General features: G+C 40.1%; 1 protein-coding gene across 1 annotated transcript; it reads left to right on the top strand.

The window, feature by feature from the left end:
- Positions 1 to 1,329: 1,329 nt before the first annotated feature.
- EXOG (exo/endonuclease G) lies at positions 1,330 to 27,075 on the top strand. The gene is made up of 6 exons (XM_032238012.1): positions 1,330 to 1,535; positions 3,050 to 3,199; positions 5,923 to 6,062; positions 7,020 to 7,096; positions 9,821 to 9,935; positions 25,596 to 27,075. Exons 1-6 carry the CDS (start codon positions 1,349 to 1,351, stop codon positions 26,055 to 26,057), a joined length of 1,131 nt encoding a protein of 376 aa, XP_032093903.1. The 5' UTR covers positions 1,330 to 1,348; the 3' UTR covers positions 26,058 to 27,075.
- The last annotated feature ends 781 nt before the right edge of the window (positions 27,076 to 27,856 follow it).

Raw genomic sequence — 27,856 nt, 5'->3', positions numbered from 1 at the left:
CATACTTGCTAGTCGTTCTTGACTCTAGGGGGCGGTGCTCATCTCCGTTTCAAAGCTGAAGAGCCAGCCCTGTCCTAAGACGTCTCCGTAGTCATGTGGCCGGCATGAGTAAACACCGAGTAAACACACTGTTATCTTCCCACCAAAGGTGGTTCCTATGATTAGGGGACATTAAAACACATGAAGAACAATTTCAGGAATAGGGTAGTTTAATGAAAAGAACTAAGTGTGACATGGTATCAATGTTCCAATATTTGGGGGGCTGCCACAAAGAGGAGGGGGTCAACTTATTCTCCAAAGTTCCTGAGGGCAGCGTAAACAGTAAATGTTATCTTATCAAGGGGAGATCCAACTTAGAACTAAGGAGAAACGTTCTGATGAGAAGAATGAATTGGGAACAGATTGCCTTCAGAAGTTGTGATTGCTCCATCACTGGAGGCTTTTAAGCAGCCATTGCAGCCATGCAATGACATAGGATCTCCTGCTTGAGGTTGGACTAGGAGACCTCTAAGGCCCCTTCCAACTCTTATTCCATTAATTGGTTATGACCCCTGCTCTTAGAACTGTGCCCTAGAGGTAGTCCTCAAGTTTATGACCACAGTTGAACCTAAAACTTTTATTGCCAAGCGAGACTTTTTAAAGGGAATTTTGTCCCATTTTACTACCTTTCTTACCAATTAAGTGAATCACTGCAGTGATTCACTTAACTGTGTTAACTGTTTAACGGTTGTTAAGCGAATCTGGCTTCCCCATTGACTTTTGTTTTGTCAATCATGTATAGGATAATAGATACATGTATATACAAGATTATGTCTACATGAAATGGAACAAATGAGGGCAGTAGGACAGGGATGGTAGGCGCGCTGGACACTTATGCATGCCCCCTTACAGACCTCTTAGGAATGGGGTGAGGTCCACAGTAGGCAGTCTAAGGTTACATTTGTGGGGGTTTGGGAAAGAAACCCCTGAGTCAGGTACAACATTCCAGGCCAATTGAGTTTGCTGGTCAAAAAGTCACAAAAGGAGATTAAGTGACACTAAGCAAGCAGCTGAATTTTGACCAGAGAGCCATGGGGAGGTCGCAATGGTCATTAAGTGTGAAAAATGGTTCTTGAGTCATTTTTTCTCAGCGCCCTTGTAACGCTGAAAGGGCACTAAGCGAACAGGGCATGGGGATGATGGGCGAGGGAGAAAGAGGCCTGGCTGGGGGAAGAGCAGCTTTCCCGCGCTTTTTTTCTTCTCTTTCTCTCTCTCCCCCCCCCGGCAGAGCGGGGAGTCTGCGCAGTCTGTGCAGGGGGCGGAGGAAAGCCTCTCCCCGTTTGGCGGCCCTCCCGACGGGGCGGACTCGATGGCAGAGGCAATAGGCGCCCGTCTGGTTCGAAACCGCTTCTTGGGCGGTTTCGTGTGCGGAGCGGCCCTGGGTGCCACAGTTTCGGGGCTGCTCGCCAAAAAACTCCTCAGAAAGCCCGACTGGTCACCGAGCGCCGCCGCGCCCCAGCCGGAAAAACCGTGGCCGCCGCCGCCGTCGTTGGGAGGTAAAGAGGCGACTGCGCAAGCGCGTAGCGACCGGTCCGCCAGGGGGAAGGCGAAATGACGCGAGGAGTGGGCGCGGCTGAGCGAGTGGCTAGAGGGCGAGTGCGCAGGTGCGGCAGTTATTCCATGCAGAAGGAACAAAGGTCTGTTTGCAGGAGTCCCCAAACTTGGCAACTTTAAGACTTGTGGACTTCAACTCCCAGAATTCTCCAGCCAGTCTTAAAGTTGCTAAGTTTGAAGACCTGGCGCAACACCCAGTCAGAAAAGAAGGTAGTTAGACCTGGTTATATTTGGGCTGGGGGAAAAGAGATGAAGTAATCTGTAATTGATGGTATAAGGACAGTCCTTGCATCAATATGTGACATCCCATCAATCACGCCTCTTGACATAATCTGTGGGTTTCCAAATCTAGTGCAAAGTATATAAATCCATATTAATCAAATGATTCCCTGGCGTTTGTTTTTAGCCTACTCTGCCAAGGATCATGTCAGAATTTAATTTTTGGTTCCCCAGAATTATTTGCAAAGATCTATCTACGAATGGGAAGGAATAGCAGCTTCAATTTATCACGGGGTACAGATAGTCCTTGGCTTATGGCCGCAATTGAGCCTTAAGTTTCTGTTGCTAAGTGAGGCACTTGTTAAGGGAGTTTTGCCCCATTTTACAGCCTTTCTGGCCCAGTTCTTAAGTGAATCACTGCACTAACACAGTTATAAAGTAGATCTGGTTTCCCCATTGACTTTGCTTGTCAGAAGGTCACAAAAAGTGATCACATGACCACAGGATATTGCAACCGTCATAAATATGAGTCAGTTGTCAAGCTTCTGAATTTTGATCATATGACCACGGGGATGCTGCAACTTTGGGTGTATCGGTGTATCGAGTATCGGTCCTAAATCTTGTTTTTCAGCGCCATCGTAAGTTTGAACAGTTGTGGAATAAGTGGTCATACAAATAGCCCTCAACTTGCAACAACAATTGAGCCCAAAATTTTCATTGCTAAGCAAGGCAGTTGTTAAATAAATTATGACCCATGTTATGACTTTTTCTGTCATGGTTGTTAAGTGAGTCATTACAGTTAAGTGAATCACGTGGACATTGAGTGAATCTGGTCTCCTTGCTTATCAGAAGCTCCCTAGGAATTGCAAATGAAAAAATCCTAGGACCCAGATGTATTTTAAAAATACACCTTACATTCCTTTTTTCCCTTCATACAATGAAAATCACCCAGCGCTACTGAAAAGTAGTTTCCTCTGCCTTATGTTTCTGCAGTGTAGGGCACAATTATTGGTAATTGCCTATTTTGACTACTGAGGTGACTTAAACATATTTGTATTACTGTTGCTATAAAAATATGAAATTGAAACCAATTATACAGTGCCATATGATCTTTGAAATATTATGATACTGTATAATTATTTTTCTGATTTGTAAAAAGGTGGCTCTTATTTTTAAGATATGGTGTGATTTCTCTATGACTTTCTTTCAAAAAAAGTTGTTTTTCTTTCTCTCTTAGAACCTGGACCAACACCTATATTGGAAAAATATGGATTTCCTGCAGCTGGAACTCAAATCAGATATTACACCAATCATGCTCTCTCTTATGATCAGGCAAAACGAGTACCCAGATGGGTGATTGAACATATTTCCAAATATAAAACTTCAGGTATTTAAACAGTTCCTCTGTCTGGAAATTGTACTGTATTTTTCGGAGTATAAGACACACTTTTTTCCCTCAAGAAAGAGGCTGAAAATCTGTGTGCGTCTTATACATTGAGTACAGCATTTTTTGCCTCCCCAAACCCCGCCCCCTTCACCAACATGGCCATGCATAGCCTTTAGGAGGCTTTCAGAGAGCTCCTGGGGGCTGGGGAGGGCAGAAATGAGAAAAAAATGGGCCGTTGTTTGCTCAATTTTGCCCCTCCTCAGCCCCCAGGAGCACTCTATAAGCCTCCTAAGGGCTATCCATACCCTTTTTTTGGAGGGGGAAAAAAGGTCCCGTTTTCGTGAAAAACAGGCCGTTTTTGGGAAGTTTGCAGAGTGCAAAACCTTTTTTTTTAATTTGCCTCTTCAAAACCTTGCTGCATCTTATACTCCGGTGCGTCTTGTACTCCAAAAATATGGTAATTAATTTCCTTCTAAGAAGAGAGGGACTACTAGTCTTGTATGAATCATAGAATTGCAATAGAAAAGTTGTTCCCCTGGCTGCAACCTTATCTTTACAAGTAGTCTTTGACTTATGACCACCACTGAGCCTGAAATTTCTGTTGCTAAGAGAGACTTAAGAATTTACCTATCCAAAGCATGTGTAAGTGTAAACCTCAATTCATGTTAGAAAATAACTCCATGTATACTTAAGTGAGTTTTGCCCCATTTTATGACCTTTTTGCCAGTGAATCGTTGCATTTGTTAAGTTGGAGCCTGGTTCTTAAGTGAACCAGCTTCCCTATTGACTTTGCTTTCCAGAAGGTCGTAAAAGGGGATCACATGACTTCCCCAGGACACTGCAGAGGTCATAAATAGGAGTCAGTTGCCAAGTGTCTGAATTTTCATCATGTGACCATGGGGATGCTGCAACATCCATAAGTGTTAAAAGCAGTCATAAGTCACTTTTTTCAGAGCCATTGTAACTTCAAAATGAATATAAGTCGAGGACTACCTGAATTCGTCTGAAAATAAGGCTAAGTATAGTGAAGGTTACTTTCACAGAAGTATGCATGGGGTTATTTTCTAACTTTCTGAATCGAAGTTTCCACTTACAGGTGCTTTGGAACTCTTTAAGTTCATTCACCCTCCTGCTTCTTTTTGGAGACATTTGCAAGCAAGAGGTGCGCCACAATTTCGCTTCTAATTGCCATGCCCTGCAAGCTGCTTCTTCCTTTCCTGCCAATCAGCTTGCATCCAGGTGCAGGGAATCCTGTCCCATCATCCCCAGGCCACTGGGGATGATGGGACAGGATTCCCATCAAGGGGCCTGGCGTCATTCTACAATACTGTGGTAGTGGTGTGTTGGAAACAGAGAGGAATGAAGCATCCTTGCTAGGTGAGATGGTTGTTAAGTGAGTCGCACTCACTTTTGCAACTTTTTAAAAAGTTATTAAGTGAATCATCCTGGTAAATAAATGACTCTCATGGTTGTTAAGCAAGTCTGGCATTGATTTTGGTTGTCAGAAGCCGTGAAAATCGCAGATGGTGATCCACAAATCCCATGTATTTATGCATTTGTCATAAATATGGTTGCCCTGTACCCGAATTTTCAACATGGGGACATTGCAACTGTTGTAAATGTGAGGACTGGTCATAAGTCACTTTTTTGAATGCTGTTGTAACTTTGATCCGTCGCTAAAGAAATGGCTTATAATTCGAGGACTATATTGTATATTCCAATCATTTTACACCAAGATTGATGAAGTCAGTTTCTCCTTGAGTGACCCTTGTGTCCTGCTTTCTAATTAGGTTGGACTACAACTCCCATTGTTCTCAGTATGATCCTGTTAGCTGTGGCTGATAGAAACTGGCTTCCAATGCCGCTCCAAAATGTTGGATCAGGAATGTGCTGTAATAGGACAGTGAAGTGGCCAACAGGGTGAACTTTGGCTTCCATATTTATGCTTTTATGATTTGGCTTGCATTTTTGACTTTATCCTGCTTTGTGTGGTCAAGCCTCCAAACTCTTGCAGCCTTACTGAAAGCTATCTGAATTGCCATAAAAAACCGGGAATCCTACGCCACCTACCCACTTTCATCACCTCCTCTTCCTCCTCCTCGTCATTACTATTATTAGAATTATCCTAACATTCATGGAGGGAATCTTTTGAGCAGTATGGTGGCCTAGAGGTAGAGCGCTAGCCTCACAATCAGGAGACTGTGAGTTCAATCCTAAGTAGCAACAGATATTTTTTCTCTCTGGGCACAAAGAGAAAAATATCTATTGTGAGCTGTGCATAGTCGTTGGGAAGGGCATCCGGCCAGAAAAAGCTTAGCTCCATTCAGTCGCCCTAACTCTACTCCCATGCAAGAGTTATGGGATCTTTAAAAGAAAAAGAAAAATTCATGAAGGGAATCTTATAAATTCTTGTATTATTTAAGGAAGTCACAACGTTAGAAAATATCTGTCTCGTGGAATATCTGCTTAGATTGTTAATGAATACACTTTTGGAATAATCTTTTCAGCATTTGAAGAGGCTTAAATTCAATTCAATTTACCTCAAGACTACCTGTATGGGAATGTTGGAGGCACATTTTCTGCTCGTAGTTACAATTATTTAAAGTCTGCTCTAGATATCTTTTTTTTTTTAAAAAAAAATGCAATTGTGCAAGTTGCTTTCAGCACAGAACTGATTTTTGAAAAGGAAATGTAATCGAATTGTTTGATATTTTGTTCCGCAGGCAGTGCAGACAGAAAGCATTGTAAATTTAAAGCAGACCCCAACATCCCTTCCATGTTCAGTGCTGTGAATGAAGATTACATCGGCAGCGGCTGGTCACGAGGTCACATGGCACCAGCAGGGGACAACAAGCATTCACCAGTAAGACTGAGTTTGATTCCTTGTTTCTTTGAAGGGGAAGGGATGGAAGGTTGAAAACAATTCACACTGAGCCATTTTGAATTAAACAAGGTCGCATGTAAAAATATGCAGTCTTTTTTTGCATGAGAAAATACAAAATCCAAAAATGATGTGTTTTTTTTCTTGCAAAAAGGAAATGCAAAGAGACCCAGTTTGGACTAATAATTAAGGCATCAAGCAAGAAAGCAGGAGACAATGAGTTCTAGTCCCGCCTTATCCCTAAAAGCCACCTGGGTGACTTTTTGAGCCAGTTACTAGGAGATGATGAGTTTTAGTCCGACCTTATCTCTGAAAGCCTGTTTGGGCCAGGCACTAGGAGACAACAAATTCAGTCCCGCCTTAGGCATGAAAGCCAGTTGGGTGATTTTGTGCCAAGCACCAGGAGACTGTGAATTCTGGTCCTGCCTTAGCCAGGAAAACCAGCTGGGTGACCTTGGGCCAGTCTCTCTCTCTCTCTCTCTCATCCCAATTCACCTCACAGGGTGGTGGTTGTAAAAAAAAAATGGAAGGAGGAAAGTGTGTTGGAATTGTTCACTGCCTTGAGTTATTTGTAAAAATAATAAAGACAGGATATAATAAATAAAAATGCTTAACATTGGAATCTGTGATTCCTAAATCCATTAGAGAACAGCCAAACAATGATGTGAATCTTAATGGAATCTCTGCAATTTTGTACCTAGATTTTTAGGGAAGGGAAGCAAGTTAATTAAAAAGCAGATTGAATTCAAAGGACCCAGCCTTGCTCTGTAATGCTGACTGTTATAAGAATTATAGATCAGTCTATTCATATTCTACCAAACACAAGCTCTGCTTTGATGTCTGACTTAATTCTGTTAATATGATGCTTAATTTTGAGTTCTTAACTAATGTAGGCATCCATCAGAAACTCAATTTTAATTCTTATTTTTTTTTAAATAGGAAGCCATGGCAGAAACATTTTATCTATCCAACATTGTGCCTCAGAACTATGAGAATAATGCTGGTTTCTGGAATAGGTGGGTGTATATAACAGCTATACTAAAAACAGGATGAGTTTTGTTTAAATGTTATCATCACACTTCAACCAGAATTGGAAGGAAGAATAATCAAAATAAGCGAAACACCTCAAGTTGGGTGGAAAAGATCTAAGAGCAAAAAATGTTCTCAGAGAAAGACAGCATGGTCCTTGACGTACGACCACAATTGCAACCAGAATTTCTGTAACTAAGCAAGACGGTTGTTAAGTGAATATCAACTGATTTTATGAACTAGTTTGCCACAGTTAAACAAATCACTGTGATCGTTAAATGAATCTTGTCGTTAAACAAATCTGGCTTCTTCTGTTGACTTTGCTTGTTGAAAGCTAGCCGGGAAGGTGTTCTGACCTAGGATTCCCAAGAGCATGAAGCAAACTCCTTGTCCTGACAAAATCCCTTTTTATTAACTGACTGTGAATTCTGCTCATTCACATCCAGCAAAGTTTTTCAAGGGAGGATTTACCATCACAGACCTTATTTGGCTTAGAGAGCTGCCAGGCCAATACCTGCAAAATTTGGCAAAGAGTCTCGGCAAGTCACAAGCCAATGAAGCGAACTAATTTCCCCTGCAAACTCCACTCCCCTTTCGCTCCTCTTTTATTTCCTCTGGGAGGGGCCATTCATCATCCACCTTACTCCCAAGTACGTCCCTGTTCTTTAGCTGTTCCCTTCATCTGGCAACTCTGCGCATGCACACACTGGGAACAGGCTCCAGTTGTTCGTCTGCCTCACTGATGTCGGACTCCAAAGGCAGCTGATAACTGTCAGACGACCATGGCTCCCTCTCTGCCTCTGACACAGAGCCCTCATCAGAGCCTTCCCCAGACTCCAGGATTGGCCCATCTTCCTCCCCAACCTCCTCACTGTCCAAATCTGCTGCCAGCTCCACTGCAGGCCACAACAGAAGGTTAAAAAGGGCAACCTTCTCAAGATTGACCCAGAAATGCTGCACTGGTGTAAATTCTGGCTAGGTCTAGGTTTTAATCCCTGACCATGGGGATGAGGTAACAATTATGAGGACCGGTTTTTCATTGCCGTTGCAACATTCAGCAGTCGCTAAATGAATGGTTTTAAGTCAAGGACCATCTGTGCTAGATCTACGCTGCCAAGAAATAGAATTAGTTTGTTTCAAGCAAGGGAAACAGTATGATAAATGTCTTTGTGGATTCTCAACCGTCCAGGTGACAGTTGTCAAAGGTGTTTTCTTTCAAAATACAACTGGACTTTCTAGTTTTGCTAGAAGATGTTTCACTTCTTTTCCAAGAAGCTTCCAGAACTGAAGAAGCTTCTTGGATGAGAAACGAAACGTCTTCTAGCAAAAGCAAGAAAGTTGAAAGAAAGCATCTTTGGGACATGCAGCACGATAATAATTTTTGAGGGGTCCTTTGTGTTCTCTGATTTTGCTTGTTTTCTTGCAAATGTTTCATTACCCAAACTAGGTAATATCACCATCACTGGCACTGGTAATGTTACCTAGTTTGGGAAATAAGACGTCTGCAAGGAAACAAGCTCAGAGAGCACCAAGGACCCCTCATTTCAACCCTGACCTACAAATATTCTCCTTTATTGATAAATTGTTTGTTAATTTGGTAGCCAGTGATGCAGGCAAGTCCGTGAAGGGCCAGTCCTCTGTTTGCCTCCTGTAAAGAGATGCTGTTATCTCTATTCCCTCAGTAAGGTGCAAGCCATTCATTCATTCATTCATTCATTCATTCATTCATTCATTCATTCATTCATTCATTCATTCATTCATTCATTCATTCATTGTATTTCTTAACTGTCCAATTCCCTCCCTCCCTTGTTTCCTCCCTATCATGCAAATCCAATAGCAATATAACTTAGCCCTTAGCTTCACAATGCTTTACAATCCCTCTATAAGCGGTTTACAGAATCAGCCTATTACCCCCAACAATCTGGGTCCTTGTTTTACCAACCTCGGAAGGATGGAAGGCTGAGTCAACCTTGAGCCTGGGGAGATTCAAACTGCTGGCAGTCAGTAGAGTCAGCCTACAATATTGCATTCTAACCACTCTGCCACCACTGCTCTTCAATGCAACTAAAGTGATGACTTCTTCAGAGGCAGAGTTGAATGTCACTAAAATATCACCAGTAATAATTTCCCCAAGGAAAGGAATGAATGTAAATCAGTGAATACGAGTTTGAATAAATTACCTTGTGTCCCTCCCCCCTCCCAAGATACTTGTGCATTGGAAAATTATGATGCTGAGGAAAGAAAAACCTTCAGAATTGCTTCATCAAGCAGAAATCTGAAGTTTTTGTTTCAGAGCAAAGCACACCCCAACTTTTTTTTCCCTCTTCCCTGGTGGGGAAATTGTAGTTTTAAAGTTGCACTTGTAGAAGTGTTTAAAATGGCAAAAATTTGCTTCTCACAATGTACAATTCACCTTGAAATAAAGATAAAGTAGAAAAATAGAAGTAAATAGGGTTATTATGTTTGGAAGCCCACTGTCTGCTCTGTAGAGCAAAACCTAGTAGTGCAACTCAAGCCTTAGGCAAATAATGGTGTTTTGCAATGCAGAAGTGGTGACCAACCTTGTGGCAACTTTGAGACCCATGGACTTCAGAAGATCACAGGTATCAAAGTTGCCAAGATTGGACACCACTACTATAGAGAGTGAGGTGACATATTTTATTAAAGGAACCAGCCTATCAGCTTACCTGGTCTGTTTGATATATTTACAGAGTGGAAATGTATTGCCGGGAGCTGACTGAAAGATTTGAAGATATCTGGATTGTTTCAGGACCCCTGATGTTACCTCAGACAGATGAAGATGGGAAGAAGAAGGTTATCTATCAGGTTAGGATGTATTTTGAGAAGGCTGCCTATTCATTTTATTGCACTTTCTTTGTCTGGACTTGAATGGAGTCTTGAGTTTTCACATGCATGAGGAAAGTGTTGCAGAAATAGAAGTGCCTGGACAGTTGAAGAGTGCTTTGCTGTGTTGTTAACTATAACATGTGTGTGTTTGCGTGTGTGTGTATTTACCGTGTTTCCCTGAAAATAAGACAGGATATTATTTTCTTTCGACCCCCAAAATATGGCTTAGGCCTTATTATCAGGGGAGGGCTAATTGTTTTGGGGTTGCCGGGTAGCTGCTCTCTTGCAAGCGAGCTCCCAAAGAACCTGGCACAGCCTCAGGGGTGAACGGTTGTGTTGTGCTGTCGCAGCAGCACAACACAGCAGCCATGAGGTGACCACACTCAGCAGCCGCACAGCAACCTCCCCTCTCCAGCCTGGCAGAGCGCTACTCATTGACTTAGGGGTATTCTGAAGGTGCCAAGCCTCTGGGACACAGGACCCAGAATAACACAGGACACCATCACCATCCACCCTCACCAAACATCAATTTCATCAACCAATCAAGATGTGACAACACAGCCAACCAATCCGTTTAAAGCAACAAAGTCAAAATTCCACACACCACACTTATATTTATGGAAAGACGGCAGCTCCGATCACGCTTTGCTCGCACAAGCACAAAGCCGAAGGCACCAGCCTGAAGATGATGAGTGGGACCTCGTCGAAACGTCACCAAGATACTCTCAATCTTACACGGGAAAAGACCCGAATACACAAAGGCCAGCATACCTACACGTGAAAATCTACGAATATATATATTCGATTATATTCTATTATATATATATAATATATATATATATATATATATATATATATATATATATATATATATATATATATATATATATATATATACGAACACACACACACACACACACACACACACACACACACACACACACACATATATATATATATATATATATATATATATATTTAAAGTCACAACCCCTGGTATGCCCAAATATGGGAGGAAGGTCACACTTCCACTCTCTGTCTTCGGCTCGTCACAAGAGTCCATCACGATTGACAGATGATGGAAGCATTTAGCTTCCTCCCATAATTGGGGCTTACCAGAGGTTGTAAAAATCTAATAGATACCTTTCACCCTGGCTTCGCTGATAACGGATAAGAGCCTGTGGCCTAATGGCTAAGAAGTCTGCCTAGTATGTAATATAGCCCAGATTCAAATCCCAGTAAGGGTATGGCTAGCTGATGAAAGCTAAATAGCTTGAAATAGATCTATACTAGTCTCCCTTTATTTATTTATCAGCACAAATAAAAAAAACACACATATATACATACATACATACATACATACATACATACATACATACATACAGTCACAGCACACACACACATATACATACACATAAGTGTAGAAATATATATATGAGAATATATCAGTGGTGGGATTCAACGGATGTAATAAGCAGTTTGCTGAGTGCACATTTTGCATATGCACAAGGAAAACAGCTCAAAAACATACCTTCTACTGCAGCCCGGTGAGTAAAACAGTTGAGACGTGGCAATCTGCTCTGCCACGCCTATCAGCTGGGCTTCAAACAAAAGAAATATAGATCAGTATAGCGCAGGGATAGGCGGACGGATTATCGGAGAGAACCGGTTCGCTTTCAGCTGAATTCCCACCCCTGGAATATATGCAAGAAATAGTGTAGGGGCTTGAATTACTGAAGAAAAGGTAAGTGATAATATGTGATAATTACTAAGTTTCTGTCCAATATATACAGTATATGAGAACCAGTTCGGTCTAGTGTTTAAGGCACAGAAACAGGGCAACTGGGAGTTCTAGTCCTGCTATAAGCATAAAAGACGGATGGATGACTTTGGGCCAATCAACAGGAGATAGTGAGTTTGAGTCCCACCTCAAACATGAAAAGCTGCAATGTGTCTTTGGGTCAATCATCAGGGGATGGTGAATTCTAGTCCTACATTAGGCATGGACACCATCTGGGTGACTTTGAGCCACTCATTTTCTCTCTCTCCTCCCCTCCCCTCCCCCTCTCTCATCCAAGCCTACCTCGCAGGGTTGTTGTGAGGAAAACGGGAGGAAGATATGCATATATTGGATATCTTTGCCACCTTGATTTATTTGTAAAAATAATAAAAGCAGGATATAAGTAAATACATAAATATTCTCAAAGTTCCAAGTGTGCCCACCGGCCATAACAGTTTTCTGTCTTTTGGCTCATGTTCACTTCAGCTGAATTTGACATATCCCAAATCAAATGTCTGCTGAAAATATAGGCTGATGACCACACTTGGAATTTGAGGATAAACTTGCAGAATATGTGTGGAAATGTAAAAGAATGCCCATGGGAAAAATTCAGTCACCACAAGGAAAATGTATTGTTTCATTTTTTTTAGAGAGTAAATAAAAATGACAGCTTCTAGTCTTGGGGATGCTGTTCTCCAGAGATCCCCTGTATAGTGAGTTTTGTCCTCTGGCAGTTTTTTGCTTCTTAATAAGGTTTTTTTTTCTCAATAATTTTTCTTCCTCTGCTTCACTCAGATCAAGCCCAGATTAAATGCATAATTTAGAGCTTCATTGCATCACTTGCTATGATTTGAGCTTTTCTTCATATTTATTTTACACTTCAATGAAATCATCTTGTTTAAGGGATTTTCATGTGTTTTATTGAATTGTGACAAATTGTCGAAAAATCTCAAAACGGATTAAGGGATAAAAAAAGATATATTTAGTGTATTAAATGCAGTTCTATTTAAGTAAATGATATCATGTTAGACTGTAAGCCATATAGCCTTAAGTGTCATGGAAGAATCTCTCTCTCCCTCCCTCTCCTATACACATTCACAAACTCACACTTAATCAGCCACTTCCCACACTTCCTCTCCATCCCTGATTTTCTGTAGAATTTCTGCAGGGAATTGGAGTGGGTGATCCCAACTCTGGCATTCAATGTTTCTATGATAGGTGGCCAGATGATATTGTGATCAAATGAATTGGAAATGCTTCAGAATTGGACATGTTCCCATGAACTGATTGGCCTGTTACAGAGATACACTTATAATTTGCTGAATGGCTCATTATTTATATACAGCAGGAGAGCTCTTAGGAGCACATCTCTTTCATTTAATAAATGCAGAAATTACAATTCCTTAGAGTTTCGTTGGCTGCAAAATGCATAATCAGTTTGGCTCTGCCCTTCTCTTGTCCTCCTGGCAGTACCCTCTGAATATTTGAAGCCTTTCTTCAGCTGCTTTGTCAAAAACAATGAATTTTTCAGTCAGTCAGGATAATGTCAATGATAGATTCAGCTGCAATCTCAAAGCGGTTTTTTTTCCCTTCAAAAGGCAACTGGACTGTTTTTTCCTTGAGGAGGAAGAAGAAAAACATTTCCCTTCTCATCCAAGAAGCTTCATTGGTTCTCATGGTGGGAAAAGAAAACTTCCATCCCCCCACTATTAGAACTGAAGAAGCTCCTTGGATGAGAAGCAAAATGTTTTCTTCTTCCTCATAGGAAAAAATAAACAACAGTCCAGTTCCCTTTTGAAGAAAAAAAGTATCTTTGAGACAAGACCTGGATGACCAATTTCATTGTATTTATTTTGTACAATGAGAATAAAGACTATACTATGACTGAGACTCTCCACAGACATTCACCAGCAATATATGAATTAAGATGATGGGTCACTATGAAAAAGATCCAGTTTCAAATCCATCCTTGGCCATGAAAGGTGGCTGAAGGATTTGGGGCCAAATGGTTTCTCAGTTCTTAGTGGAGAAATTGAAGAAGGGAATGCTACATACACAGTTTTGCATTCCTGCCTTACGATTCCCAAATTACGATTTGGGTTATAAATCTGACAAACGAAACAGTGAAGCTAAAAGAAAACTTTATAATTGACTGGCAATCAAAATATATAATTGTACTGAAAAAATGAACTTTACAGTTATAATTTCTTTTCACATGATACCAGAAAGCAAATGGATATTTGCAAATGGGCTGCTTCTATAGTTTAGGGCAAAAAGTAGAATCATGCACCTCTTTTCAAAGAGTTACACCAGTATTTTGAAACAGAAGTCTGAAAAAGGACACAGAAAGTCAATAATGCAGAATATAAGAGTTAATGCCTTCTAAACATATGCTAATGTTTTCTCATAATTTTTTTTAAGAATGATGATCTTTTAATAATGAAGAATTTGTTGCTGTTTTATGGGGGGCTGTGAAAAATATTTATTACCCTTTTCTGAAGAACTGTGTTTTAAGTAGTTTTTCATGTTTTCCATGTTTTCGTAATTTCTGACAATGTGTGAAACGGGGTTCAAAGCCTCTAGGAATCAAGATTTCACTTTCTGTTGACCCAAAACACATTAAAAGAAGAATATTTTACTTAATATTGACTCAAAACACTGTAAAAAAGCTGTAGTAGTGGATTTTTAGGTAGAGAATAGGCTCCTACCAAACAAAATCAACAAACCATCCTAACCTTAACTTATTCTAGCTGAACACAAAGGAAACAAGTGATTGAGAGAATTTTACGCAGCTCTGTTATTAATTTCTTGAAAGGACCCTTTTAAGATAGTCAAGGGTGCCAGGCTGTAAGGTGAGATCACTTGGAATAACATTATCTGAAAAAATATTTCATGGTAAGTGTCATTCAAGTATCAATTCAGATGAAGTACAGTAGTACTTTGGAGTTAAAAGAAGCCTTAAAGATAGTGTAAAATAAGGACATTGTGATTCCAAATTGTATCAGAAGACCATTGCAACTAGGATGTCTGGAATTAATCAATATCTTTCCTTACTTCTGGTTTTAAATTTGTGGCTAAATTAATTTCAAACAAGATACATCAGAAATATTTGTAGTTCAGTTTGACAGTAGAATCTATTGCCTTTGGCTGGAATTAAAATCAATAAATGTCTGTACCATATATAATTAATTGGTAGTATTATTATGTTATAACTAAATAGTTTAATGGCCTCTAGCATTAGCAGCCTTTAAAATTGATTACAGTAGTTCATTTGTAAGTAAGGCAATATTGATATAGCCATCATATCTTACTTTTAACTCTCCCTAGCTTGATTTATCACCTTTACAGACATTATAGGTTGTCCTCAACTTATGACTACAATTGCCCATTTCAGTCGCTAAGCAAGACGGTTGCGAAATGAGTCGCGCCCTATTTTACAACCTTTTTTTTTGCCACATTTAAGCGAATCTCTGCCATTGTTAAGTGATTTGTATTGTCATAAAGCAATATAATGGCTTCTCCCATTGACTTTGCTTGTCAGACACCACCTGGGAAGAATCACCAGTGGGGATCACAGGATCCCGGGAGAAAGACAGTGCAGCCACCATAAATACATCCCAGTTGCTGAGCACCTGGATTTTGATCACATGACCATGGGGATGTTGCAGTGGTTATAAGTTTACGGCCATAATTTGATCCCACCCCCCCACCCCCGTGCCGTTATAACTTCTAATGTGTTGTAAGTCTAGGGCTAACCGGTATCATGATTTAGTGAGGCCTCTGTTCTAGTTGAGTAACACTGTTTAAGAATAAAGTAGAGTTTGTTTGTTTATTCTTGATCTTCACACCAAGAAGCAAGTTTTGGAAAGGAAAGGATCACTGGGTTACAAAGAGGATATTTGTGAATTCTCTTTGAATTTTGTTGACATTGCCTTTCATACAGAGAGAATTACAGAGCTCTGTCAGGTCTTGATGGAATTTTATGTCTATTGACCTGCAGAAGGTCTTAAGCAAATTGCCATCCCCAGGACACAAGGCAGGGTGACAAAAGCCCAGGGATTACCACTAATTTTGTTAACTCTGGTCGCATTGCATAGAGAAAAGTGAACCTGTAAGATCATGATGCATTCATTTTTCACACTCTCATTTCCTCCTTGCAATACAACAAGCAGCCTCTGTTTTCAGGTGTCGACCACCATTAATTTCTTCAGTACATTCTTTGGTGCAACAGGAAAAGTGTTGAGGGGTCCTTGGTGCTCCCTGAGCTTGGTTGTTTTGTTGGCCCTTACTAGGATATTTCTTATTTAATTAAGGCTGCGTTAGTTGGCCTGCAAATTGCAAACAGCCGCCAGATGGCAGCAAAATAGGTACTCAAAATTCTAACACTCTACTACTCTGGGTAGTGAAAGAAAACCAGGAAGCCCATAGGGCACCAAGGACCCCTCATTTCAATCCTGAGCTACCAAATGTTCCCCTTTATAGAAAAAGAGTTCCATGACATTGTACACAGGGATTCTGAAATGCTGAAAGAGCTACTGTCACATTTCAGGTTGCTATCCTTGGGGACAAGGTGAAAACAGATTTCCATTTGGCTGTCCTTCTGTTTCAAAAACAAATCTTATGCTTTTATAATAAATTAAAGGGTTTTTTAAAAATGTGCATAATATTTTCTACATTAGAAAAAATGCCACTGTTGTTCCATTAACCTCCTCCTACCTATCTTTGTATTTCTACAGTACAACAACAACAACAATAATAATATAACTTGTTTCAGGATTTTTCTTATTGATCAAATACTTTCAGACATGCCAGTAACACAGTTTTAAAATGCTAAACAAATAAGTATTATTCTCTATTATCCGATTGGACCACCCAGCGGCAAAAGTATCGGCTGCGGTCTCGGAGCATCGAGACCGCACGTCCGTATCGTATTGTCGCGGCGGTATATCCTCCTCTCCCAAGTGTCTGGATTTTGACCCCTTGACCATGGAGATGTTGCAGTGGTCATAAGTGTGAAAAATGAACCTCACTTCTTCAGTGCCGTTGTAACTGCGAACGGTCACTAACAAATGGTTGTAAGTCGAGGACTACCAATATCTGATCACTCATACAAATCCTATTTTTATTTTCAAATAAAGAAGAAAAATTTCAGTAATGGTCAAAAGAGAATTTATTTTCAGGCCCGCTTCATTCAAAGTTTTTAATAGCGTATTTTCGGCCTAAGGCAGACATTCATTAGAGGACAAGGGCTACACAGTGTGTGGGACTGTCAGTTTCTTTTTATTTCTTTCATCCCATTATAATTTAGTTTAGAAATGAGATGCCTATCTAGAATTATGGGAGAGGTGGTGAAACTAAATCTCATAGCTTGCAGCTCAGTCAGAACCCTTTGCTTTTGCAGCATTGTTCTAAAATAAAACGAGATGTAAAACATTTTTTAAAATGCCCTTCCTTACAATAAAAAATGTTTTGCTTATTATATCTTAAAATTGCCTTAACATTTTAGAAAAAGCAAAGGTTTGTTATTATATAAGAAATTTGCATTAATTGTTAAATGAGAGAGGGAGAGGAAGAGAGATATTGAAAGGGTGATGATTAATCTACCGGAGATTATTTCATTTGTCATAACCATAAGCTAAATTGTAATGATGGTACAAAGAAAACTGGGACATATAAATTCCATTGCAATAAATGGGGCAGGCTTGAAATCGAGTAACTTTTTTTTTCTGATTCCATTTGGAATATATTAACAGCTTATCCCAAAGTACAGTACTGATTAGAATCATAGAATTGAAGAAGCTCTCACAGAGCTGTAGAATTTCTTCACATTGTGTGGTATGTGAAGTTTACATTTTTAATTACACCTATGTCTATGAATATCCTCAGCCATCCAGGTCACAGTTATATCAAAAGTGGTTTTTTTTTTTAATTTTTGAAAAGGTAACTGGACTGATTTTTTTGAGGAAGAAGACGTTTCACTTCCTATCCTGAAAGCTTCATCAGTGATAATGGACGATGTTGGAGATGGAAGGACAGTTATTGACAGTTGAGATATGTTTGTTGTGGTGGGGTGGGGATGATAGTTCTCACAGGATGGTGGTGGTGCGTGGAATGCAAAGCTTGTGTTTTGTATGCAATCAAATGCATACAAGAGAGCCGTTGTGGTTACTTGAGGTTTTATCTGTGACCTCAAGGTAATCTGAATCAGAGGTGTAGAATCTTCTTTGAACAGCCAAAAGGACTGAATTGTAAATTGGGAGTAGGTGGTGTCTTATCCCTCCTCCTCTGTCAATAATTGTCCTTCCATCTCTAACACCATCCATTATAACTGATGATTAGGGGACTGGAGACTAAAACATATGAAGAACGGTTGCCGGAACTGGGTATGTCTAGTTTAATGAAAAGAAAGACTAGGGAGACATGATATCAGTGTTCCATCTGCCAGTCAGTGTCGACTGGCAACTACACGGAGGAGAGCCTTCTCGGTGGTAGCTCCGACCCTTTGGAACGATCTCCCCGTGGAGATCCGTACCCTCACCACCCTCCAGACCTTCCGCACAGCCCTTAAAATCTGGCTATCCCGTCAGGCCTGGGGTTAAGATTGTAATCCGTCCCCACCCGAATGATGAATGTTGTGCTCTATTTTAATTATGTATTGTTCTTGTGTCATTGTTTGTATTCCCTTCCCCATGAATTGTAAGCCGCCCTGAGTCCCCCCAGGGAAAAGGGCGGCCTATAAATAAACTTTCCAATTCCAATATCTCAGGGGTTGCCACAAAGAAGAGGGAGTCAAACTATTTTCCAAGGCACCTGAGGGTAGAACAAGAAGCAATGGGTGGAAACTAATGAAGGAGAGAAGCAACTTAGAACTGAGGAGAAATTTCCTGACAGTTAGAACAATTAATCAGTGGAACAGCTTGCCTCCAAAGTTGTGAATGCCCCAAGACTGGAAGTCTTTAAGAAGATGTTGGATAGCCATTTATCTGAAATGGTATAGGGTTTCCTGCCTAGGCAGGAGGTTGGACTAGAAGACCTCCAAGGTCCCTTCCAACTCTGTTATTGTATTGTATTGTGTCTCCCCTAGTCTTTCTTTTCATTAGAGTAGACCAGTGATGGCTAATCTTTTCAGCACTTTGTGCTGAAAGCATGTGCGCATGCCCATAATGCAATGTGCATGCAACACCCTCTCCACGCATGCGCATGTGACACCCCCCCCCCACATGTGCCATGCACGTGTGACCTCCGCATGTGCGCCCTACCCCTGCGCATGCATGACAGACCCAAAAAGCTGACTGGCAGGAGGCGTGTGCGCGGCTGAACTGGAATGCATGCCCACAGAGAGAGAGCCCTGTGAGCCATCATGGGACTATACAATACAATACAATAGCAGAGTTGGAAGGGATCTTGGAGGTCTTCCAATCCAACCCCCTGCTTAGGCAGGAGACCCTACATAACTTCAGACAAATGGTTATCCAACATCTTAAAGACTTCCAGTGTTGGGGCATTCACAACTTCTGGAGGCAAGTTTTTCCACTGGTTAATTGTTCTAACTGTCAGGAAATTTCTCCTCAGTTCTAAGTTGCTTCTCTCCTCGATTAGTTTCCATCCATTGCTTCTTGTTCTACCCTCAGGTGCCTTGGAGAATAGCTTTACTCCCTCTCTTTTGGGGCAGCCCCTGAGATATTGGAAGAGTGTTGTCATGTCTCCCCTAGTCCTTCTTTCTATTAAACTAGACATACCCACTTCCTGCAACTGTTTTTCATATGTTGTAACCTCCAATCCCCTAATCCTCTTTGTTGCTCTTCTCTGCACTCTTTCTAGAGTCTCCGCATCTTCTTTATATTGTGGCGAACACAACTGGATGCAAGTATTCCAAGCCTTACTAAGGCTTTGTAAAGTGATACTAGAACATGTTTCTGCCCCTCTATTAATGCAGCCTAGTATTTCATTGGCTCTTTTGGCTACTGCAGCACACTGAGGGCTTATATTTAAGTGATTGTCCATGACGATGCCAAGATCCTTCTCACAATTACTGGCCTTAAACTGTGTCACTAGTCTGTACTTATACATTGGTTTTTCTTGCCTCAATTTAAGTGAGTTACAACTGTCCTTGCACTAATGACCATTGTAGTATACCCAGAGTCACATGATCAAAATTTGGATACTTGGCAGCTGGCACGTATATATGATGGTTGCAGCATCCCAAGGTCATTTTGAACCCTCCCAGCTAGCTTCCAATAAGCAGAGTCAATGGGAGAAGCCTGATTCACATAATGACCGCATGATTCATTTAACAACTGCAGTTATTTTACTTAACAACTATGCCCAAAAAAGGTTGTAAAGTCATGCACAAATCATTTCACTACCACCTTGCTCAGCAATGGAAATTCTGATCCCACTTGTGGTTTTAAGTCAAGAACTACCTTATAACTGGTAATTTTTGACAGAACAGTTTATTTAATGACTGTTCAAATGGCACTGAAAAAAGTGACTTATGTCCACTTTTGAGACTCATAACTGTGTCAGCATCTCCATGGTTACATGACACATTCAGACAACTGACTTATATTTATGACGGTTGCAGTGTCCCAGGGTCACGTGATCTCCTTTTGCGACCTTCTGACAAGCAAAGTCATTGGGGAAGCCAGAATCAGTTAATAACAACTCACCACCTTAAGAACTGCAGCAATTCACTTGTGGCAAGAAAAGTCATTAAATGGGGCAAAACTCACTTAACAAATTTCTCACTTAACAACATAAATTTGGGGCTCAATTGTAATCGTAAGTTGAGAGCTACCTGTGTACAATAGTTGTGTGAGTTGTATACTTTGTGTTTTCAGAATCTCTGTGATCCGTACTAATTGTGAGACCATATATTCCTACATTGCTTATGTTGAATAATTCCTGTTTAGTCCAGCATTCTAGGTCACTGAGTAGCCATCAATAGCTGTTTATAGCTTCGTGGAGCTGTCCACTTTCCTTTGGAAATCACCCAGACTTGCTGCCCAGGGGCAGAGTTTTAGTCTTTTCAGCTGCAGAAAATACTTTTCATTGCAAGAACTCTGGATGTGACTTAGTGGCCCATGATTAGTTTTCCTGATGCACACCTGCCTAGCTCAACCACACAGATAGTCTTCGACTTACATCCATTTCTTTCGTTCATTAAGGAGAGATCTACTGCAGAGAGTGTAGGTAGCATTTAGAGTTACAACAGCACTGAAAAAAAGTGACTTATGGCCGATTCTCACATCTACAGCATCCCCATGATCGTGTGATCAAAATTCAGCTGCTTGGCAACTGACTCATAGTTATGATGGTTGCAGTGACACAGATCATGTGTTCCCCTTTTGTGACCTTCTGACAAGGGCAGTCAATGGGGAAGCCAATTCACTTAACAACTACAGTGATTCACTTAATAATAATCGTAGCAAGAAAGATGATAAAATGGGGCCAAACACATTTAACAACCATCTCCCTTAGCAACATAGATTTTGGGCTCAATCGTGGCCATAAGTTGAGGACTACCTGCATGTCCTCCTTGCCTTCCAGTTTCAGCCCTGGACTGTTTCCTAAGGCTTCCATATTGTGGCATTTTCTCAGGCAGAGACGGCTGGATTCATACAGTTTTACTTTCTAAGGGGACATTAAAGGCATCACTGTCTTCTGGTTAAACAGAACAGTTCACGCAGCCTTCCTTTTAACACATCATACACAAAAGACGAAATATCAATGGGAGCTGAGCCACACCAGGTGATATTAAAGAGAGAATGTGATTGTTTCACTGCAGGTTTTTCTACATATCTCAGCCCTAAACTCCATTTCCCTCCCCTTATCTGCCCCCAACCAATATCCTTTCTTCTGTTATTACTCATTTTATAATTCTGGTGCGAGCCCTGTGGGGGCTTATTATAACCTAATATTCCTGGTTATTTCTGTTTAGAAGATAGGAATAAAAACAGACTTGTATCTCCCAATAGGCAACAGTAACAGTAAAAAATTTTTTTGAATAAGGTTCAAATGTGAAGTTTAGATATGCCAAATATGGGGGAAGTGAGCACAAGCATCGTCGGTTCAGATGAGTTAGAATTCCAAAATAATAACACACCCATACAATATAAATCTAGGGTGATACATATTAATTTCAGTTAAATAGGGAGATTGAGCCTTGACTACAGGAATGACATTCAGAAGAGAAACATGAATATATAAGTGTACTGAAGCATAAGATGTCAAGCAATTGCACTCTAAAATTCTATATTTTGTTTAATGTGTACTGGCTTTTAACCATAGCAAATCGTTATTAAGCTGGGAAGGAAATGAAGGTTCTATAGCTAATATGTTTCACTGCTGCTGCCATAAATAAAGATTCTTTTATAATTTCTTATGTGTGACACTTTATGTTCACAAATCAAAGAAAAACAGAATAACAGAGTTGGAAGGGATTTTGGAGATCTTCTAATCCAACCCCTGTTCAAGCAGGAGACCGTATACCATTTCAGACAAATGGCTGTCCAATTTTTTACAAACCTCCAGTGATGGAGCACCCAGAACTTCTGGATGCAGCTCATTCCACTGATTAATTGGTCTCATTGTCAGGAAATGTCTCCGTAGTTCTAGGTTGCTTCTCTCCTTGATTAGTTTCCACCCATTGCTTCTTGTTCTGCCTTCAGGTGCTTTGGAGAAGAGGTTGACCCCCTCTTCTTTGTGGCAACCCCTGAGATATTGGAGCACTATCTAAGATATTGGGACACTGCTATCGTGTCACCCCTAGTCCTTTTCATCGAACTAGACATACCCAGTTCCTGCAACCATTCTTCATATATTTTAGGCTCCAGTTACCTAATCATCACTCTTACTCTTCTCTGCACTCTTTCTAGAGTCTTAACATTTTTTAAAAAAATTGTGACCAGAACTGGATGCAATATTCCAAGTGTGGCCTTACGAAGGCATTATAAAGCGGTATTAGCACTTCACATGATCTTAAATACAATAGCAGAATTGGAAAATATCTTGGAGGTCTTCTACTCTAACCCCCTGCCTAGCCAGGAAACCTTATATCGTTTCAGACAAATGGCTATCCAATCTTGATCCTATCTTGATTTTACCTCTTTGTTAATGCAACCTAGGACTGTGTTGGCTTTAGCTTATTATATTTTCTGGTCTCTCCTTAGAAGGGTACAGCTGTGTCCTAAAGAGAACTATTGGCCTTAAATAAAGGAGTTAGAATGCTACAGTTATGAAAGTTGGCTAAAATATCCACTGGGTGGCGCTAAAGCATCACACATACCAAGCTTCAGGATTTCCTCATGGTATATTTCAGGATGAGGCTAATCCTTTTAAATCTATACAGACGTAGCTAATTAACATGCTGATTTTCCCCCGGTTTCTTTGAGCTGAGCAATCATGTGGAACAATGCGCATTACTTCTCTGAAGAACGCCCTATAATCATAAAAGGTCTGTTAGATGCAGTTCGTATGGTGAAAATAAGATTTTAGTTGCTATGTTTGTCAGGAGGTTAATTGTTAGATTCTACTTCTAGGCAAGATGCTTCTACCACCCATTCTAAATCACAAAGGAATATTAGAGCTCAGAATTGAAAAGCAATGATTCCATAGGCACCATTCCTTCAGTCCAGATGTTCTAAGGCAGAGGTGGTCAACTATGATCCTTTGGTAAGACTTGTGAACTTCAACTCCCAGAATTCCTGAGCCACCATAACTGGCTCAGAATTCTGGGAATTGAAGTCCACAAGTCATAAAAGGGCCATAGTTCACCAACCTTTGTTTTAGGGGATTGTGGATTGTTAAGTCTCACACAGTTTGCCAATGGGCCTGCTCTCTTTAACATACTCTTCCTAGCCTCCCCAGGGATGCTGAAGCTTTGAATATGCAGAAACTATCTACTTTTCACTTCAGATCTATGTTCTGAATGTCTCATTTTTTCAAACTCTCTTGTAATAAAGAACAAAGCGGGAAAAGCTTATCTACAGCGCTCAGTGGATTTAGCCTTTAAAAAGATAAAATATACAGATGTTACTTTGATCATTTCAGTGGGACCACCAAGCTTTCTTTACTAATGTTCTCCAGTACACTCTCAAAGGAAAAAAGTTAAAAGAATTTAAGAATTTTCCACATATCTGCCAGTATGCACTAGTATGTTGCTTTGTTCTTGTGATTTAGAGTCCCAGCAATGTGGAACCACCCTTTTAAAACTTGATATTATTTAATGAAGTTTGAATTAATTGTCAAACATACTGAATGTTCTGTCTCTCCCTTTTGTGTGGCTTTTGATAACATATTTGGGGCAACTATCTGTTACATATATTTGCCTATATTTGTTACATATGTGTTAATGTGTAGGGATGTAAAAAGGTAAAGGTTCCAATGGCACATATGTACTAGTCGTTCCTGTCTCTAGGGGGCGGTGCTCATCTCCGTTTCAAAGCCGAAGAGCCAGCGCCGTCCGAAGATGTCTCCATGGTCATGTGGCCGGCATGACTCAACACCAAAAGTCCATGGAACACTGTTATCTTCTCACCAAAATGGTCCCTATTTTTCTACTTGAATTTTAACATGCTTTTGAACTGCTAGGTTGGCAGAAGCTGGGACAAGTAACGGGAACTCCCTCTGTTATGTGGTGTTAGGGATTCGAACCGCCTAACTGCCAACCTTTCTGATTGACAAGCTCAGCATCTTAGCCACTGAGCCACCACGTGCCACTGCATGTAGGGATGTTTATTTGTTTATTTATTAGCTGTTTTTAATCCCACTTTTATTACTGTATAAGTAACTCAAGGACGTGATCGTCGTTAATGCTTTTTAGTCCTCCCATTCCCTCCTCTCCCCCAACAGTGGATTGGGCTGAGAGAAAGTGACTGGTCCAAATTCATCCAGACAGATTTCATGGCTAAGGCAGGATTAGAACTCACAATTTCCTGATTTCTAGCCTCCTATCATAACGAAATTTGCTCTCATTAATGAATTAATTAAATTAAACTGCAGTTATTTGCTTAACAGCAATGGCAGTGAAGGTTGTAAAATAGGCCATGACTCAATTAGCATCAGTTGTAGTCATAAGTTGAGGACTACCTCTACCTTTCCAGGACTTAACAACTATTTTTCAATCTTTTTGCAATATATCAAGCTAAGGGGATATTTAATTGCTTTCCCTTTTAACTGCTTTTTAAAAAATGGGTAGAAACATTGTCAACCATTGGCTTGTGGTTATTCAATAACTCTTCTTATTGTTGGGTTGGCAGTTCCATGTTCATCCAAATGAGATCTGGATTGTCCCCTAATTTAAGATGAATTTGAATCCTCAAGATGTTTTTTTCCAAAAGGCAACTGGACTTCCTTGATTTTTGTCTTTGAAAAATGTTTCACTTCTCATCCAAGAAGCTTCTTCAATTCTAATTGATGGTGGGGATGCAGATGGACTGCTGAATTTGCAAGACAAGGGGCATTTTTTTTGAAGGCAGCAAAGTCCAAAAGCCGCCTGTCTCCTGTTTACAACGCAATCCTTTCAGCAGTCCCAAGAAAGAACAACACACATTTGCACTCCGACTCAGGTGATCCTGAGGATACAGGTAAATTTTCAAGTTCCCTTAACGACTCTCAGAGAAAGTGCTAATGACCAGATAACTACAAAGAATATAAATCCTTCCATTCTCCACCAGGAAGTTAGAACCAAAGAAGTTTCTTAAGTGAGAAGTAAAATATTTTCAAAGGAAAAAGAACAAATAACTCCAGTTTGTCTTTTGGAAAAGCAACTTTGGGATGTCCATTGCCTGGATGATTAAGAATCTGCACAGATAAATGGATTTGAATGATATACGGTAATCTCTCCCTTCTACTGATAGGTAATTGGGAAAGACGAGGTGGCTGTGCCTTCTCATCTCTACAAAGTCATTCTCGCCAGGCGAAGTGAAATGCTTCAAGATCCTTTGCTACTTGGAGCCTTTGTGGTACCAAATCGTCCTATTGGATTTGACCATCAGCTCCAGGAATTCCAAGTTGGCATTGAAGATCTGGAGAAAATGTCCGGCCTTGTTTTCTTCCCAGAAGTGAATAAATCTGAAGATGTTAGAAATATCTGTGAGGTTGATACTTGTAAGCTAATGACCCTGGAAGAATTTACTTTGTATATCACAACTCGGAAACTACAGAATGCAAGGACACCAGAAAGGCTAGGGAAAATCATGTCTGAATTACGTGAAAAAGGAATTGAACCGGATGAGTATCTCTTAAAGGTTTATAACAAGAAGAAAGAAGAATTAGCTGAACAAACCACAGCAGAAGTTAGAGAAAGAAAAGTTGGTTGAACTTAAAAAGTTTGGTGTTGTATTTTCAGAGATGTAGCAGTTAAAAAAGCTTTCATAACCATTCTTTTTGGTTCTTCTCCTATGATAAAAATATAAAATTTGCCATATGAAATTGAAACATTCTCTGTGCTAGAGGTTGATAGGGGTGCTTTTCTAAGTTCGCCATCAAATATTCAAATGTATGGGATTCTTTCATGAAACACTAGAAAAAAACTACTGGGAATATAAGCAAGATTTTTTTCATTGCTATCTATTCAATGCTTTTTTAATATATTTGCTTTAGAGGTTTTTTATTATTTCCTGTTAAGATTATATCACTGATATTAATTTGATGTTTTTAGAATAATATCTATTATTTTCTTCCTTCCTCCTCCCTTACCCCAGCCCCAGTTCCCCATTCAGCTGCTTTCTTAATGGGAATTTGACTAAATCCACATTTCTAATTTAAAATCCTGGGTATACAGCATAGAACACACACACTCTGTTTAAACGTCTCACAATAATATCTCGCATTGAGCTCACACATACTGCCATGGTTTGTTAAACTGTGATGTAATTACAAAAACATCAGTGACTGGATTTACAATGGCTGGGTCAGGCAACTTACTAAAGTAAAACCAAACGAACCATATAATATCTCTGTGTGTGAATCCAGTCATTTGAGTATCTTTACTGCTCTAGTAGGCCAGTTCATTTTTTTTATTATGGCCAGCTATTATTTTTTTAAAAAAGAAAACTGATTGCTTTTTGTTTGTAGTAATACATTATTATAATATATTAATAGTATTACTGTCCTGAATTTAAATCTTTCTTGATTCTTCAGATTAAGCATTCTTACTACCATCACAGCGACCTCATCTCTAGATTGGCCAATTCGGATGCATCCTATTTTAACACTGCTTTTATCCACCCCACCCTTATGCAGGTTGTTGATTTGGCAGATAGTTGATGCTCTGAGAGTGATATTTTGTGATTTTGAGTAAAGTGTTTTGAAATAAAGATTTTCCCGAGATTTCTATTCTGTTTTCTGTTTTCTATCAGAATTGTAGGATCAGGTATGAGACCCTGCTTTAGCTTTTTTCGAGGCAAGTGTATGCCCACACAAAGGTATATTTTGTTGTTTTCTTTTTATTGTTCCATCTTTACCCCAGAGTTTCCCTCATGAATTGCTTTTTAAGCTGCAAAATGAGAAGGGAAGACCACTTTTTTTAGGGGAAAGCAAAGGTTTACATCTGTTTCAGTGACTCTGCATCACATCCAGAGCCTCAATTTTAATGTATAGTGTTTGGGTTAGAGATGCAAATAATATGCTAAAGGAAACGTGTATAGACTGTAATGGGGTTTTCATGGCCACAGAAAGAGTTGTAAACCAATTTTAATGATTTGGCAGCAGGATTGGGCATTTGATCAACCATCACAAAAAAAGGGGGATTGGTAGTAATCACTGAAGTTGTCAAGTGAATCTGGTGTGTCGTCTCCCCCACCACCACCACCATTGACATGGCTTGTTGGAAGCCAGCTGGGGAGGTAACAGATGGTGATCACATGACCCTGGCATGCTGCAACTGTCATAAATGCATGCCAGTCCCCAAGCATCCGAATTTCGATCATGTGACCATGGGGATGCTACAACAGTCATAAACGTTAGAACTAGTCATAAGCACTTTTGGGCTGTTGTAACTTTGAACAGTCACTGAAAGAATGGTTGAAAACCGGGGACTTCCTATATAGGATTTTAGGAAGAGATTCCATGATTTATTATTTTGGTTTTTTAAGAAAACAAATGGAGAATTAAAAAG

This window comes from Thamnophis elegans, chromosome Z (assembly GCF_009769535.1).
Source record: "Thamnophis elegans isolate rThaEle1 chromosome Z, rThaEle1.pri, whole genome shotgun sequence".
Taxonomy (NCBI): Eukaryota; Metazoa; Chordata; class Lepidosauria; order Squamata; family Colubridae; genus Thamnophis; species Thamnophis elegans.
Note: the sequence above shows the minus strand (reverse complement) of the source record. Positions and strands in the feature narration are given on the sequence as shown.